At 44.6% G+C, this 19,144-nt stretch overlaps 1 protein-coding gene across 1 annotated transcript in view; it reads right to left on the minus strand.

The window, feature by feature from the left end:
* Nucleotides 1-830, minus strand: part of LOC134838976 (nipped-B-like protein) — a gene marked incomplete at its 3' end in the record, with an annotated part of 30,419 nt that extends 29,589 nt beyond the window's left edge. The window contains 2 exon segments of the mRNA XM_063854349.1: nucleotides 39-356; nucleotides 604-830. Coding sequence (XP_063710419.1) covers nucleotides 39-356; nucleotides 604-694 — 409 coding nt within the window.
* Between the last annotated feature and the right edge of the window lie 18,314 nt (nucleotides 831-19,144).

Genomic DNA, 19,144 nt, shown 5'->3' on the forward strand with positions numbered 1-19,144 from the left:
TTTCCAGTGAGATCACTCTGAACTAAAGTTGTTCATACCTTTTCTTTGAATTTCCTCCAACTGAGATAATCTCTCCGAAATTAGTTCATCCACAGGACACATTTGCTGTGGTTGCAGGCACTGAATTCCCATTTTAGTCACACTCACACCATTGCTTTCGGTCTTATCTGATCTCACATTCAGCACAGACTGGAGTGACGTAGCCAATTGAGCTGTCACTTCATTTAGCAGATCAGAAAGGGACACCGACTGCTCTCGTTCTAGGGTTCTCTGCAGAGCGACAGAGGGTCTACTGACTTCGTTATCAACAGCTGCATTTTCTCCAATTTCATTGGCACAGTTTAGTTCCCCGACAACTAAAAAGTAGGACGTGAAAAACATAAAACTTTAGTTGTTATTGTAAAACCATACACTTTAATTTGCAAGTACTGTTTTGCATTCAAATTAGAAAACAGTGTATATAGCAGGCTGGTTACTCAACGACGTGGAATAATCAACAGTGTCTGAAAAAGTTACGCTGAATTTCCTGATTTAACATTGCCTTTCAATTTAATCGAAGTAAGTTTGATAATCAGTACAGATTTGGAGATTAAAGACACTAACCATCTGTAACAGGAACTATGCTAGCAAATGTTACGATGGGAATCTGGTTACTCTGTTGAGACGATGTGTGCCCTTTACTAGGTTGCGGCATCACATCACCATGAATAAATAAAAATCTTCTATTCAAAATTCATTGTCATCAATGACTTCAAACGTTTTCATTGGTAGAAACCCACTGGCAATCAGGGCAAAAAAATGATATTTTCAGTATTTCAGTTTCATTTCTCTATCTAAAAAGTATACTTCGTGAGAAATTAAATATTAAAGGAAAGCAATTTTTTTTTTTTAATTTAAGGTTTATTCTAGAAAAAATGCTGTAAAAAGAAGTAATAAGAGCTGAAATAGCGTTTGAATTGTAGTACATAAAATTTGGAGGCCAGCATTTAAACTAATACCGGACTAAATTAAGTTTAGGATTCCCGAGAATGGTTTTTTTTCGGACCAAGCGGTGTATAATTCTCAACTAAAACTATTTAGGACTGAAACTACTAGGGCAAGTGAGGACAGGTAATGTGACATTCGACCAGAATGTGAAAAATACAATCTCTGCAGAAGTCGAATTTTTAGCAGCGAGCCTTCCGGATTGGTGATTATTAAGAACTAAGAACGTTATTGGAACGATTGGCAAAACGGTGAGGGCTGGAATATTGTGGTATTTTAAAATTTCAAAAATTCGAATTATGACGTCATATTTCTGAGAAACGTCAGAAACGGCCATTTTGGCTAAAACAAGAAAGAAAAACAGAACAACATTAGCTGCGCTAACAACAACTACGAAATCGAGATTGGAAAACGACAACGAGTTACAGAGTAACAGAGAACACTCCGAGTTGCAACTATTGTGCCGCTACAATAGTTGCAAGGCCGTTGCGAACAACGGTGAAGGGTGAAAGACGGCCTTCCGGATTAGGAAGAAATCAGGATTAACAAGCTTGATCCAGCGGATTTGTCAATCCGGAGGGGTAAAGGAACTGAAACTTTTATCCTGTTACATAAACTTTTAGCTTCCTGTCATGTCCTGACTTGAATTTAATTAACATCTAGATTCATTTTGATAAGGATGAGAAGCTAGGAGTTGGGGGAAAGGGTTGATCCATCTTCGATGGAGATGATGATTTTTATCTACTGAACAAAAACAATAGTAGTATAATGAGTAGTAGCCCTGTTTTTAGGAGTGACCTCGTGGTCTGGGGATACTGAGACCCAGCCATGAGCTCACTATTTCTGCATGAAATCTAGTTAATTTGAGTGTTTTGACCGAAGCCGAAAGCAGTAACGTTTTGGTCGACGCGATGTTAGAAAGACCACCGAAAAGTACTGGCTTGGTAGAGACGGTGAAAAGCATGCAAAGCTCTGTTTAGACGTTAGCCAGTCGTCTTAAGACTTAGTTTTGTCTTCCGTCGATATGTATCTTCCGGGCGAATGTTACATAGATGTTTTTATGGCGCTCCTGGGTGTTATTCTTTTTAAGATCATGACCGGCAGAACCGTTAACGAGCACTCCGCGCCGAGCGGATGCTCACATTAACGCCCTTAATAGGCCTAAACCGCCGGGGCGGAAGGGTAGTTCGGAACGCGGAAGCCTTCCGGATTACCGTGAATAGCTTTTTAACTTAGTTAAGACCGAAAATTCACGAACCAGGAAGGGTGGGGGGATTCGCGGTCCCGTCATCTCCTGAATGGTTTGTGACCAAAAACACTTAAATATATATATATAAAACCAAACAAAAAGTATTATAGTACCCAAGAAAAACAAAAAACATAAAAAAAACATACGAAAAAACCAAAAACAGTAAAAAAGTAAAAAATCAGTAGAAATCATCCCCCCAGACAAGGTGTGATCCGACCCTCCCGTTTGTTGTTGATAGATATATTGTTGTTACAGGCATTTATATCAGTCAGGATCGTTACGATCAGTTTTGTAGCCCGTTTGTGAGGCTTGTACTGTAGGGTTATTTGAGCATTTAAGCACGTTAATGATAAATTGCGCCCAATCCGGAAGGGTCAGCTGATTTGCGCTCAATTCGGAAGGGTCTTGGGAGAAGACTGATCCGGCAAGCAGTACAAGGAGCAACAAGAAGGGGCTCAACGACAACAACAATCGACTGTTGGGTATCGTTAGCGAGTTTTGTGTCCCTTTTGGTACAAAAAATTAAGATAGTAATCTGTGGGGGGCTCGACAGTGCTGCACTGTAGTGACCCTTCACCGAACTGCGAATATCCGAGTTAAGCACCTTAATTCGGATATTAAACAAACCCGGAGGGGTATAGTATTACTACTATTATTAATTATATAGCCTATATTAATAGTCTTATATCGTTTTTCAGTCAAAAGCAACGAAAACAGACCGGTTTTTAGGGTCAAAATAGCGATATTTTGATCCCCCCACAAGTCGCGATTTTTGAAATATCGATATTTTTTGAAACGGAAAAAAGCGCTAAGTTAGTGTGTTACATCGTAACTGCACTACCACAATAGAGAGAACCGGTTAAATTTAGTTCGAAAGTGGTTGGAACTATTTTGGTACCGAGAACCGAAATTTGGTGATTTTTGAGAAAACGAAACACTATAAATTTAGAAAATTTTTTGAAATTTTTGAGTTACAACAGTAAAAATAGTTGTTCGGACAACGTCCACTAGTGAATCTACAAGTTTTAAAACCCGCTACCCGAAAGCCTTCCGGGTTGCAGAGAAATCGAACTTAACGTGTTTGATTTGGTGGATTCATCAATCCGGAGGGGTACAGGTAGCATAGTTTTTCGCAAATTTTTTCAGCAAAAGCGTTTTAGATCGGGTCTTTTGCATTGAACTAGAAGAGTATAGGCCTTTTGAGCTCGGATCAATAATTTTTAGGTCGAAAGGACCTGATTTGCGGAAAAAGTTAGGCGGAACCTAAAAGAGAGAAAAATTTTTGAGTTTAGAAAAAAGACGTTTTGGTTAATAACTTTGGAACTACTGGGCATATCGAGTTGATCTTGGTACCAATAGATCAAAAATTAGCTGAGCTTACTGATAGGGATAAAAGTTTTCCGGAAAAATAAGCGTGAAAATTTTTTGAGATTGTTTTTAGCAAATTCCTCAATTTGGAAGGGTACACCCTTCACGTTTTACAAAAATTTTTTAGAAAAGCCCTTATACCCAAAAGGTAATAGCGGTTGAATAAAGTAACTTTAGGCTGTTGTAGACGAAAAGGGAAGGCTAAAGGCACAGCAAAAGCTTAAGCGAGCCGAAGTTAGGCGAGCGATAAGACCCTTCACCGTTAGTGTGAATTGTCAAATAAGAGGCTTAATTTCAATCCGGAAGGGTCTAGGAAAGTAGTGCATACCCTTCCTAGTTAATTGAAAGAGCAAAATTGCATCGGAGAACGTATCCGGAGGGGTATAGGTTGAAAGTAAGAAATCTCCGAAAAGCTACTTTTACAAAACCGGAGGGTTCCCAATCCGGAGGGATCAAAATTTTTTTTTTCAAGTTAAGAGGGTTCCGAATCCGGAGGGGTCTTATAGTTGCAATTTCGGAGGGGTCCAAATCCGGAGGGGTCTTATATTAACTAACTCAGAGGGGTCCCAATCCGGAGGGGTCTAGATTCTGCCAGTCCGGAAGGGTCCTATTTGTGCCAACCCGGAGGGGTATTATTTTTTTAAAGGACTTAGGTAGACGAAAGAAAGAATAAAAAGTGAGAGGTATTAGGTTAATAGCACACAGGCTAGGTATCAGTGACTTCACTGGTAACTTGCCTTTCAATGAGAACCAGACCAAAACAAAACAGGTCCGAACTCGGATATTCGCGACACTAAGTCCAAATTAAAAAGTGCGTGATTCATTGGTGTGGATTGTAACATAATACGTTTTTGGGAAAAGTGACTGCCCTGAGGATTTTAGTAGTTCTAGCTCGGGCAGTCCAAAGGCAGATAGGTAACATAGTACTCGGTGGGTGCAATAGACGCCCACTTGAGAAAATTACTGCCTTCAAAGTTTTGTCTGTTTGGTGCAGCACCGAGCAGGGAAAGCTTTTTCTTTAAAAGACAGGTTCGACTATTGTACTGCGACCGACTAAGAGTACATCACACATACGTTTTGTTCATAGAGGTATTCATAGTTTGACACTAAATATATATATTTTGTTTTTTTTTTATTTTAAATCAACATAAACTGTGCTTGATTGGGTAGTGAGTACACTATCTTTTAAATTGACTGATAACATCATATTGTGCTAGTTTTCAAATCTTACCACCGATAATCGGTTAGTGTGAATAAATTTTATACAAACTGTACTCTGATAACATATAGGGATTCGTGGTCACTATTTAATAGAATCTTGTGAAAATTATTGTGTTGTGTCATTATTATTGTTGTTAATAAAACTATAGGGTCTCTAGCAATCGGGTTGAGTATAGGCATTAAAAAGTGACAAGATAGAGAATGAGTCTAGACAAGTCAAGGATACCAAAACGAGGTAATAGCTCTAGGAAATTCATACCTGAAAAGCAAAGAAAAACGATGACCGATCCTTTTGTGGTCATCACAACGTCATCATCATTCTCAGAAAGAATGAATAACACCTTCGGAAACATCTTTCCATTCAGCATGGGAGGAGGAGCAGGAAACGACGGTGAATTCCAGGAGGAAGAGGATGAAGAGGAGCAAGGGGACTTTGGATCTCAAGTCAGCCTCAATAGTTCGATCCAGGAAAATGAGGCACACGTCGAAAGAGAGACTGGAACCATGGACAAATTTGGTGTAGTGACAACGATAAGCAAAGAGGCAAACACACCGGGCCAGTCAAAAGACTTCGCGATTAAGTCAAGTTCAGAGCCACAAACTGGAGAGAGTAGAACCAGAGGGCTAGGCAACGCGTTAGCGGATCCTGAAATAGATAATGAAAAGACGTCGAGGCAGAGAGTTAAGGCCCGGATCTCGACCAGCACGAAGCTACCTGGGACCGACAGGGTTACACCACTACTAGTGACGCCACTCGTGGATAACGAGGCAGCACTAGAGGAAGCCTTAAACAACATAGTGGACAGTTTAGGAGAACAAAACGAGCAGATGTCAATTAGGATGAGTGAACTAGAAAGGGCAGTCCACATTGAAAGAGAGAGTCTGCGGGAAGAAATAAACCGCAACAGACAAGAAGTTGGCAGGAGCGAAAAACGCTTGAAAGAAAGAACGGACGAACATATGGCGAGGAACTTGTCGCGAATGACAAGAGAGGCGGAACAGCGAGAGTTACGCTTAAGAGACGACATGTAGAAATTAAGAATTCAACAAGAGCAGTCTCTTGGGACTCTTGACACAAAGATAGACGCGATGATGGAGAGGCGAACTCAGGCTATCATGGTTAGGTTGGACGGGCTACTAAGCAGCAAGAGTGGACCAAAAGAAGGAGAACCGAACTCGGGAGGTCCCAGCAGGGAACCGAGGGTGAACTTCAATGAACATCAAAAGAGGAAGACGTATGGATCCACTAGAGGCAGGGGCAGTTCATCAGGCTATGCCACAAGGGGTAATGGAGCATGGGGCCCGAACAGTAGAGCAAGTTCAACGGGGAACAGGCAGACCTCTAAGGAACGACCAACGCAAGGCACACATGCGACTGGGAGAAGTGATTCCGGCAACAGGGGGCATGCAAGCCCGAGGAGGAGTCATGTGGGCCAAGCGGGAAACACTCACGGTGATTCGGTTTGCAGGGATGCACCGCACACAGAGCCTTCGACGAGGTGTGAGGACACTCAAGCAGGACACTCAAGGGATGCTACGGCAATGGCCACAGCATTTGAACCCCTAAACGGGTCTTTGGAGACATTCCTGACAAGGTTATCAAGAACCAATGAACGCAGTGAGAAGTCCAGAAGAGTCTTTAAGAAACCAAGATGCTACAAAGACGAACCTGATGGCTGTATTGATACCTGGATAGAGGTAATGAAGCTGCATTTCGAGGAAGAGGACTTGTCGGAGACACAGGAACGCAGCGCGCTCACCAGCAACTTAGAAGGGACAGCCCTGAACTGTGTCATGGCCAAGAAGCAATATCAACGTGACACTGCTGAGAAAATCTTCGAAATCTTGTTCAACCGTTTTGGATCAGGGGTGCAGGGGCACCAGGCGATGATGCGCTTCGAGATACGGAGGCAACGAGAAGATGAAACGATAGACAAGTTTCTCGATGATTTGGAAATGCTGAGGAGACGCAGCCAACCGGACGAGTCAAACCGAAGGATGAATTTGGCCGTAGCCTCGAAATTTATCGATGGTGTGAAGAATGATGAACTTCGTACGATGCTAGCAACGCATTACACACCACTATCAACCAATGCGCCAACACCGGAGGAGTTGAGGCTCAAATCAAAAGAGTATCTTTTGTTGAAACCTCCTTCGAGATCTGGATATTACAAGAACAATTATGGCATTTTTAACAACGGACCAGCAAACCAAGGGAACAATTGGTACAAACCGAGGGATGATATGGACAAGAGACGCTCTTGTGCTAATTGCAGTTCAACGGACCATCATGTGTCAGCATGCCCAGCTTACAAACAAGGCATGAAAGCAATAGGCTTTAGCCTCGAGGACGAAGATGCGTCAGAGTTGGACCATGAGGATTTCATGAGAGGAGTAATTGCAAAATTCGGCCCGAGGTGTTTCTTTTGCAACTTGGAAGGTCATTTTAAATCAGATTGTCCGCAATTCTGGGATGCAGTGGCAGACAATAAGCATCCAAGACATGAAGAAGCTTTGTCAGGAGTGAAAGCCAGCAAGGCTCGACTTTTGAGTGAAGCAGAAGCACGCAGAAAGGATAAACCTCAAGAGCTGGCGGCAAAGAAAATGCAAGCGGTAATAGAGGAGACACGTGAGCCGCAACCAGCAACTGCGGCTCACGACTTCAAGATCGACTATAAGGCAGCCGCGAGGGATGCTCTAAATAGAGTGCAGCAGGAACTAGTGACGAAAGAGATCGAACAAAAATTGAAACTTGAACTGGAGAATGAAAAACTTCAGGAGCAACTGAATACCTTCGAAGCAACGGAGTTCGAGGAAACTAAAGCACCAAGCAGTTTGAGCATGAAGCTTAATGTGATCTCCGGTCAGAGGTTCGGCATGGTGCCGCAAGGAAGCAAGATACAGTCGATAATCTCAGTGGCTGGACATCAGGTGATCAGAAATCTGAGTGAACCATCCGAGTTCACTTTGATGCATTTGGACACATATGCAGATTATCTGAGGCAGGTGGAGCCAGGCACCGAGTCGAGAGCTGTGCGAGCACTACTAACGACGGGCGGGTGGCCCTCGCATGAAGAAACTTCATGGACGCTACCTAGAGGTCTATGGGCCGTATCAAGTAATGCTGAACGTGGATGGAATCAGTATTTACACCAGGACTTATGTAACAACAGATGATGACCAAATGGGGCAGATCTATTTGGGAGAAGAGGAACTCAAAGTTGTCAATAAGGATGAGTGAACTAGAAAGGGCAGTCCACATTGAAAGAAAGAGTCTGCGGGAAGAAATAAACCGCAACAGACAAGAAGTTGGCAGGAGCGAAAAACGCTTGAAAGAAAGAACGGACGAACATATGGCGAGGAACTTGTCGCGAATGACAAGAGAGGCGGAACAGCGAGAGTTACGCTTAAGAGACGACATGGAGAAATTAAGAATTCAACAAGAGCAGTCTCTTGGGACTCTTGACACAAAGATAGACGCGATGATGGAGAGGCGAACTCAGGCTATCATGGTTAGGTTGGACGGGCTACTAAGCAGCAAGAGTGGACCAAAAGAAGGAGAACCGAACTCGGGAGGTCCCAGCAGGGAACCGAGGGTGAACTTCAATGAACATCAAAAGAGGAAGACGTATGGATCCACTAGAGGCAGGGGCAGTTCATCAGGCTATGCCACAAGGGGTAATGGAGCATGGGGCCCGAACAGTAGAGCAAGTTCAACGGGGAACAGGCAGACCTCTAAGGAACGACCAACGCAAGGCACACATGCGACTGGGAGAAGTGATTCCGGCAACAGGGGGCATGCAAGCCCGAGGAGGAGTCATGTGGGCCAAGCGGGAAACACTCACGGTGATTCGGTTTGCAGGGATGCACCGCACACAGAGCCTTCGACGAGGTGTGAGGACACTCAAGCAGGACACTCAAGGGATGCTACGGCAATGGCCACAGCATTTGAACCCCTAAACGGGTCTTTGGAGACATTCCTGACAAGGTTATCAAGAACCAATGAACGCAGTGAGAAGTCCAGAAGAGTCTTTAAGAAACCAAGATGCTACAAAGACGAATCTGATGGCTGTATTGATACCTGGATAGAGGTAATGAAGCTGCATTTCGAGGAAGAGGACTTGTCGGAGACACAGAAACGCAGCGCGCTCACCAGCAACTTAGAAGGGACAGCCCTGAACTGTGTCATGGCCAAGAAGCAATATCAACGTGACACTGCTGAGAAAATCTTCGAAATCTTGTTCAACCGTTTTGGATCAGGGGTGCAGGGGCACCAGGCGATGATGCGCTTCGAGATACGGAGGCAACGAGAAGATGAAACGATAGACAAGTTTCTCGATGATTTGGAAATGCTGAGGAGACGCAGCCAACCGGACGAGTCAAACCGAAGGATGAATTTGGCCGTAGCCTCGAAATTTATCGATGGTGTGAAGAATGATGAACTTCGTACGATGCTAGCAACGCATTACACACCACTATCAACCAATGCGCCAACACCGGAGGAGTTGAGGCTCAAATCAAAAGAGTATCTTTTGTTGAAACCTCCTTCGAGATCTGGATATTACAAGAACAATTATGGCATTTTTAACAACGGACCAGCAAACCAAGGGAACAATTGGTACAAACCGAGGGATGATATGGACAAGAGACGCTCTTGTGCTAATTGCAGTTCAACGGACCATCATGTGTCAGCATGCCCAGCTTACAAACAAGGCATGAAAGCAATAGGCTTTAGCCTCGAGGACGAAGATGCGTCAGAGTTGGACCATGAGGATTTCATGAGAGGAGTAATTGCAAAATTCGGCCCGAGGTGTTTCTTTTGCAACTTGGAAGGTCATTTTAAATCAGATTGTCCGCAATTCTGGGATGCAGTGGCAGACAATAAGCATCCAAGACATGAAGAAGCTTTGTCAGGAGTGAAAGCCAGCAAGGCTCGACTTTTGAGTGAAGCAGAAGCACGCAGAAAGGATAAACCTCAAGAGCTGGCGGCAAAGAAAATGCAAGCGGTAATAGAGGAGACACGTGAGCCGCAACCAGCAACTGCGGCTCACGACTTCAAGATCGACTATAAGGCAGCCGCGAGGGATGCTCTAAATAGAGTGCAGCAGGAACTAGTGACGAAAGAGATCGAACAAAAATTGAAACTTGAACTGGAGAATGAAAAACTTCAGGAGCAACTGAATACCTTCGAAGCAACGGAGTTCGAGGAAACTAAAGCACCAAGCAGTTTGAGCATGAAGCTTAATGTGATCTCCGGTCAGAGGTTCGGCATGGTGCCGCAAGGAAGCAAGATACAGTCGATAATCTCAGTGGCTGGACATCAGGTGATCAGAAATCTGAGTGAACCATCCGAGTTCACTTTGATGCATTTGGACACATATGCAGATTATCTGAGGCAGGTGGAGCCACGCACCGAGTCGAGAGCTGTGCGAGCACTACTAACGACGGGCGGGTGGCCCTCGCATGAAGAAACTTCATGGACGCTACCTAGAGGTCTATGGGCCGTATCAAGTAATGCTGAACGTGGATGGAATCAGTATTTACACCAGGACTTATGTAACAACAGATGATGACCAAATGGGGCAGATCTATTTGGGAGAAGAGGAACTCAAAGTCCGCAGGATAGGCCATGACGCCATGATGGAACAAGACGCAGTACACATTGGGTATGAAGCAGATGTGACCGCACATCTGCTCGACACCAACGGAACAAAACTCGGAGTCACAGGGCTTCTGGACACAGGAGCGGTAGTGAGTGTGATGCCGATAAAAACTTGGGAAAGAATGGGCTTCACGCGGGGAGATCTAATTCCAACGAATATCCGACTGGCCGCCGCCAATCGAGGCGCTATCTACGTGGCCGGAAGAACACCAATAACGGTCCTCCACATGGGAGGACGGGATCTTTGGATGAGCTTCCTGGTGGTAGAGAATCTGGACGATGCCGACCAATTCATCTTGGGCAGAGATTTTGTCAGGAATTTTGACGTGATGATTGACTTGAACAACGGTCTGATACGGATTAGAAACCCGGACCGGAAGTATGTTAAGAGACCAATTAATAGGATAATAACAGACGAAAACAAGGTACCAATTTTTTTGGATAGAAAAGTAAAATTACAACCAGGACAGGCTGTGGTAGCAATTTTTAGAATGAGAAATTTGAATTCGTTAAGTGATAGTAAACAGGTTTGCTTAGTACCGAATCCAAATAGTCAGAGTTCGGTGATTTTAGGCCGGAGCTTCTCGGTAACGCGAAACGGACTGTGTGTCAGTGTGTTGTTGAACACACTGGACACCGCGGTTTCAATCCAGCGTGGAAAGAAGCTTGGCTACGCTTTGCCGATGAGGACCGACTATGAGGAGACACAAAACTTGAAGAAATATAGTGTGAAAGACTGTCCTTATCATGCCAATAAAGATAAAATTTTAAAGAGGATTAATGAATTAAAATCTATTCATATATTGTTTTCAATGAAATCCGAAACGGACGACGGCTTATCAAGCTGCTCGAATTTTCCGGAACGCCCCTCGTCATATGAACTAGAATCTGACAAACCGGTTTTGCCAGAGATAGAACATTTAAAAGGGAAAATAGGTGAGGGAGATTTCAAAAAATTACGGGACCTCCTAAATCGGAACGCAGATGTATTTTCAAAACATAAGGCGGATATCGGTTGCTGTAATTTCGTCGAACGCGAAATCGAACTAGAAGAAGGCGCCGTTCCCCATAGGGAAGGCGCAAGACGAATGACGCCTCACAAATCGGAAGCGTGCCGAGCGGAAATAGAAATGTTGCTTGAATACGACATGATAGAACCCTCGAAATCGCCATGGGCTTGCGGGGTAGTAATGGCGAAAAAGAAAGGGGGCAGCTTAGATTTTGTTGCGACTTTCGTTACTTGAACCCGGTAACGATAAAAGATGCGTACCCGATACCGCGAATAGACGAGAGCCTATCTAAGCTTGGTGATGCCAAGTTCTTCACCACATTGGACTTAGGTTCTGCCTTCTGGCAGGTCCCTCTGCGAAAGAAGGACAGAGAGAAGACCGGATTCGCGTGCGAGTTGGGATTGTACCAGTGGAAGAGGATGCCCTTCGGCTTGTGCAATGCAACGGCCACTTTTCAAAGACTGATGGCTCAGGCTTTGACGAGAGTGACCAAGAAGTACGGGAATCTCGTGATGTGTTACGTGGATGACGTAGTCATAGCGACACCGACCCTGGAAGACCACATTGATAGGCTCGATGAGGTCTTTGGATGCATGAAAAGAGCTGGTTTGAAGTGCAAACCATCGAAATGTGAAATCTTTAGGGATTCGATTAAGTACCTAGGAAGAATGGTGGATAGGCATGGTGTGAGGCCGGACCCGGAAGCAGTGGAAGCAGTGTTGACATGGAAGGCCCCCAGAACAGACAAACAGCTCCTGAGCTTCCTAGGGTTTGCCAATTACTACCGAGAATTCATAAAAGGATATGCGGACAAGGTGTATCCGATGCAGAAGCTGATGCGCAACAAGGGGGAAAAGTTCGAATGGAACGATGAGGCACAGGTTGCTTTCGAGAACATAAAGCGGGAACTGTGCGAAGCGCCAGTGCTGGGCATGCCTACAGAAAAGGGCATGTATGTTCTCGACACAGACGCATCGGTGGTAGCCATCTCAGGAATCTTGCATCAAGAGCAAGAATGGAACGGAAGAACGGTTCTCCGTCCCATTGCATACGGCAGCAAGGTCTTGAGTGACACAGAGATGAAATATGGCGCACCAAAAGCAGAAATGTTTGCTATAGTCACCTTCGTGGAAAAGTACCGTGCATACTTGGGGAGCGCTCCCTTCAAATTACGCGTGGACAACAGAGCGTTATCCTGGTTGAAAACCTACTCGATGGATCAGAGTTATATTGGTAGATGGATAGTCAGATTGGATGGCTACCATATGATAATCGAACATAGGATGCGTGATAAACACCAGAATGCTGACAGCCTCAGCAAGAAAACTGAGTTTTATGAAAGATTGGAACAGAAACAGGCCAATCAGGCGGAAATAAAGGAGGGATTCTCGTTTATGGACAAAGAAACTTATGAAACGCTTCCCTTAACGAGATGGTTGGATAAGTCTGGACATCCAATTCCAGGGCACCCTGAGTTACCTGTAGAGAAAGCAGCCGAGATAAAGATCCTGTCCAAGGAGGACCCGGTCCCCTTGGATTTGTTGCTGCGCTCGAACCTGGTCCAGCAAGAACTCTCTCGCATGAATATAAACAGCCTCTCATTATTGGATAAAACGGTGCAAGTCACACCACAAGTGATGCGGATGCTGGGTGGATTGTTAGAAAGAGGAGTGACCAGAGATGACCCCGAGTGGACAGCTGCAGTGGCATCGCTAACAGTCAGTGAAAAGGTGAAGATCATGCCGTCCAGACGACAGCACGAAGAGAACGAGAGTGATTGTAGGACAATAGTTCAACAACTAGTATCCTCAATACCCCAAGAGATTTTAACCAGTACATCTTACGGACAGAAAGAACAGGGGAGCAGCAAGCGAAAGAAAACCGTCACCTTTGTGGCCGGGATAAAGAGGGTGAAGAGGTAGAACAAAATCTGCTGCAGGACTATTTGTCCGGGGAGACGGATGATGAGAAGAACCAGCGATCACAAGATCAACACCCGGGACAAGAAAATTTGTCCGGGGAGTCTGAGATAGACGAGAAAATTCCTGATGAGAAACAGGACCTAGAGAACAAGGTTTTGTCAGGGGAGTTCAGATGGATGCGAAGAAGGCACAGACATGATCTGGAGGAGCGTGCAGTCTCCAGCACAACCTCTTCGACGGATGATGTTTCCCGAAACTCAGGAATGGACACTTATTCACACAGGAATTCGAGCTCGGGATCAGAACTTTCAGAACTGGCAATACACACGCTACTAGTGGAAACTCGGGAAAGGGACCTGGACAGAGAGGTGTACCAGGATCCTGACAGCGATTGCTACCTGATACCAAGCGAAAGAGTCTTTGACAACGCAGCGGATGACTTGGAGACAATAGCGGTATCGAAACGCTCGATAAGCCTGTTGCCGCAGAAAGAGGTAGTCAGGACTGATCTTCTGCCGTTTGAACAAGAAACACAACCCTTGGCGAAGATTTGGTGCGTTAAAATGGAAGAAGACACACATCAGCCCAACGAGCTGAATAGTCAGATGAGGGTCATGAAGACGTACTTGAAGGCGAGATACAGACTCTCGGACCTTCTAAGGGCGCAGAGAAATGATCGCATGACAAGCAACCTGAAAAGGTGGATCGAGAATGGTTCTCCGGATAAAGGGGACCTCGAGAAAGATAGTTATCGCATCCTGAGACAATACTCCATGCAGAGGGAAGGGAGGTTATATTTGAACAAGGACGGGATTGTGGCTTGCAAAAGAAGGGAGGAAGACAGAGTCCTATACAAGTATAACGCGATAGTGTTACCGCAACTCTATCAGACAGAACTATTATTCAGGTCACATGATCAAATGGGCCATCAGGGGATCGACAAAGTATATCAGAGGATCCTGAAGCGCTTTGAGTGGCCTGGGATGAAAAAGGCATCCGCGAAATGGGTAACAGCATTTCTGTCATGCCAATATGTCAAGGATCCAAGGAAGTTGCGATTTCCTTTACAGTCGATCGAGTCGTCTGAATTCAACGAGGTGGTGCAAATAGATCACCAAAAGATATGCATGACAGACAATGGTTATAATCAGGTGCTGGTCATGATAGATCATTTTACGAAGTATGCAGAGGCCGTGCCCTGCATAACTGCCTCGGCGGAAGAGACATGCGACCACCTGATCAATACGTGGATAGCAAGACATGGTTGTCCGATGACGTTTCAATCGGATAATGGAACAGCTTTCGTAGGAGAGCTTACAAAAGAGCTTATGAGACGCTCACAGGTCGCTCAGGCTCACTCCACGACATACCACCCTCAGACGAATGGCTTAGTGGAAAGACAGAACAGGACGTTAGTGTCGATGCTGAGAGTATATTGTTCCAGGTACATGACCGATTGGGACAGATACCTTCCACAGGTGATGGGAGCATATAATAGCACGCAACACTCCACCACTGGAGTCAGTCCAAACATGATGCTAACTGGACACGAAAAGTCTTTACCCTTAACCTTCTTCTACCCAGAATATGAGGGAAAGAAAACGTCCCCACAGGTCTACGTGAGGGATGTGATCAGACGCCAACAGGAGCTGAACGATTTGTGTAGACGAAACACTCAGCAGGCACAGGCAAGGCAGAGGAAAAGATTCGACAAGAAAGCAGCTGGTGCAAAGGCTTACTCGGTATGAGACTACGTATGGGTATTCCAGAACGTTACACCACCGAAAGGGACAAAAAAGCTCCTAAAAAAATGGAGGGGACCCTTCATGATTACAGAGGTGCATCAGGAGGGACACTTTTATAGACTGAGTACTGGCCGAGCCGCCCACTACGAGAACATCAAGCCACACAATCGACAGAAGACTGGTGTATACCTGCAGACATGGAAGAAGGGGATTATCTAATGATGAATCCTGCTTGTGAGGTCAACGAAAAAGGCACCAGGGAGAAGAACGATGGAAACGAAGTCGTAGAGGAAGGTACGGATACACCGCTGGACCTGGATCCAAACGAACAGATCGAAGTGGACGATGAAACCTTACCCTACGCAGAGGAAGATTGGTAGGATCCCGAACAGATTGAGGTTCCCAGAACTTGGAACCGGATCTTCCGTTCACCATACAGACTCGTCAGAAGGACGGGATGAGACCAAGGAAGAAGTATAATCCTTACGGTGACGACTTTGTAGTGGATAGGATAGATCTAAAGAAGATAGTGGAGGAAGTAGTGGGTCTAGAGGAAATAACTGTGTCACAAGACATTGACATAGTCGATGATCACGACGATGAGTGGGTTGACGACTGGTCGAAACCCGAGGTAGAATTCGACGACGAGCAACAGCAGTCATATGAACAAGACTTGACGAACCTGCGTGTCTTAGAGTGGCTGAATGAAACGACCTCGGATCCTGAGGAGACCAGTGTCACGATCCAAGACGTAGATCGTGAAAGCATGAAATACATCAAGACCGAACGAGAGGATCCTTCCTGGGCTGCCCAGGAAGGACGGCTACTCATCCCAGCTTCTAACCTTGACTTGATACCCGGTATGCGATCGACGAGGACGTCGATGGATGTTTTTGTCCGGGGAGTGGGGGTAGGACTTACCCACACTAAAAACTTGGTACTAAAAAAATTAAGAATAGCAAGAGAAACAGGAGACTTAGAAGCAGAAACAGGCGAAGAGCCTAAGAAACCTGACATAGGCAGGGTAGTTGAGTCATATTTTAACTTACCAAATGAATATTCAAGTAACATAATACTAACAGACAAGGATTTCATACTCAGAAACAGAACATGTGCGATAGCAATCACCGCAGACATGAGTTTTAGGACAGCGTTAGCGGCAGATTTTAAGAGAGAATACAAAAACGTGGAATTCCTTTGGAAGCAAAGACCAGGGATAGGGGGCGTAGCAGCTTTACCTCCGGCGGCGTCGCAGATACCGGGAAAATACTTGTGCTTCTTGGTAACGAGGGCGACGGAGAAGCAGCACGTGGACCCAGAGAACCTAGTCTTGTCTTTGACGAAGCTGAGGGACTTCCTTGTCGAAATGGACGTGAAGGAGCTCTCGCTTCCAGTGTACGATCCAAACAGAGGAAAACTGCATCCTCGGGAATTGTACGCGCTTGTACACGTGATATTCTCTGATACGAACATACAAGTATATCTACATAAGAAATATTACTTAAGTATAGGCTGAGTGATGTGCGAGAGAGTGTTAGGCCAAAGACTAAGTTGTATGTAATATGTGATATGTGTGTTATGTTATGTTATGTTATGTGTTAGGTTATTAAGATCATGGGTAAGTAGGGGTTAGTGACCATGAACAACTGAATGACGATCTTAGGAATAGATCCAAAGTTTGGACTGTCCAATCTTAGGTCGAATTCCAAAATTTTAGTGACCAATTGATTTTAATAAACTTTTAGGATAAATATCTCTTTATCTGAACTGTTTTTAAGCAAATTTTAATGATATATGTTAAGGTGAAACTGACAAGTGTGATATTTATGACTTCTTTTCTAGATCCTGATTGATCATTTAATTACTCACTTGAGTCAAAATCTTGGAATCGAATCGAGTCAAATCAAACTTGAAAGAATAGAATGGATAACTTCAACTTGGATGAATTGATGGACCTGGCAGAGGCATATGTAGGACCGATGATAGATGCGATCTATCGTCGGCTGATCGATCGAGACTTCGCTCTGGAGGGCCCAGAGGTAGTCATGTTGCTGACCGCCCTGATCAACATCTTTGGGCACGACAACCGTGGGGACCGCCCCACGGAAGTCCTGTTGATGGCAGCATATGGAGAAAGAGGAGTACTAGACCGCCCGAACATGAGAGTGATGAGGTGGAGAAACGGGGCTCTCTCAGGGAGTGACTTGGCGAATGAGCCTGGATTGGGAAGTTCTAGGACCTACCAACCAGGTGAGATGCCTATGCCCTCCAAGCCCAAACCTGGGTTGACGAGAATGCATCGGGAGATGAAGAGCAAGGCGACCTCGTCTGGTTCACCACTGAGAGCAGCCGTGCCACCAAAAAGGGCGAAAGTAGGACAGAAAGTTCAGACGAACCAAACCATGCAAGATCTGGATGAGATGAACGATGAGCTGAAAAGTACAAAGAAAGAGCTGGACGAGATGACCAGAAGCATGCTCCAGATGGAGGAGGATCGGGACATGTGGCGAAAGTTGTTTGAAGACTGCAACAAAAAGCAGGGTCAAGAGATTGAGCGCTTAAGGCAGGAATACAAGGAAACGATTGATGCCATGGTTCAGAGCTAACATGACTTCATGGTTGTACGAGTATGCGAAAAAGCATATGTCGAAGCACGGCAGGGTGTACAGTGAATATCAGCTGGACATTGGAGCAGGAGCTTTCAAGCGAACTCTCGTGACTCATCGGAATGCAGTGACCACCGCTGTGAAAAGAATTTCCAGGACGAGTGAACGTAGTGGAAAGGTGAAGGCAGAGATGTTAAAGGAAGATTTGGAGAGAAACGTGACGTTGTGTCTCCACAACAGCTTCTGCAGGAACAGAGAATCTAACGTGGATCCCCTACCTTGTTGTAAACAGAGGGTGGAAGAGCAGAAGTGTTGGAGGACGGCTTCCAGCAGCGTCAGGATAGCTAACGACGTGTTACAAGATACGGAGACTGAGAGTGCAGAGTCAGTATCACAGGAGGAAGAAATGGAGCATTGACGGATGACCGAAAAGCAAGATGGAAAAACAGACAAAAATTGGGAGAATTTAGAAGTTTTAGAACTTCTAAACGACGAAAGAAGAAGAGAACAAAGGAGTAATGAAAAAAAGCTAAAACTCAGAATTGTTTTATGTGTGTGAAAAAACTCAAGTGAGAAACCAAGCAACCAAGTTGTAATTGAAAACTGAAACATTTAGTTGAGTTTTGAAATTGTTGCATTTATATATTTGAATTTTGATTTTAGTAGAGTGGCTTTAGAGACACTCACTTACTATTTATTTAGAAAGGCTTAAGTGAAGGAGTATATTTAAATATTCCAGCCTGCATGACTGTTTTTAATCAGCTAGGAGAACTGATCACTTTGTGGTGACATGGAAGGCTTGAGTAATCTCTCGAAGAGGGAGATTGTTTCATTGTTCTTGCTAACCACCGAGTTTCTTAGTTTTAGTATTCAGGACAATAACAAGCAAGATTTCCGAAGGGAGAAGCATAGTAAGATAATTTTAGCTTGTTGGTTGGCAGGACTGTCCTGCAAGCCAACACCTTTTAAATCTAAGAGAAAAAGTTTTAATCGGGACATTGACATTGGAAGTCAGAAAATATGTTTTTATCTTAGGTCATATCCTCAATGGGCAGATTAATGAAAGAATTTGAAGGCTATAGTGATGTAGTATGATGCCATTTGTATTCTGCAGTGAGTCGATATGACGTAGATAAAAGTAATTTCGTGCATTTTGTAAATTCTGCTCGATGAAACTGTATCTATTTTACGAACATTGCGTGATTCAATGAGGACATTGACCGGACTGTCCGGGGAGTATGTGACATTCGACCAGAATGTGAAAAATGCAATCTCTGCAGAATTCGAATTTTTAGCAGCGAGCCTTCCGGATTGGTGATTATTAAGAACTAAGAACGTTATTGGAACGATTGGCAAAACGGTGAGGGCTGGAAAATT

The sequence above is a fragment of the Symsagittifera roscoffensis genome, chromosome 2 (assembly GCF_963678635.1).
Source record: "Symsagittifera roscoffensis chromosome 2, txSymRosc1.1, whole genome shotgun sequence".
Classification (NCBI taxonomy): Eukaryota; Metazoa; Xenacoelomorpha; order Acoela; family Convolutidae; genus Symsagittifera; species Symsagittifera roscoffensis.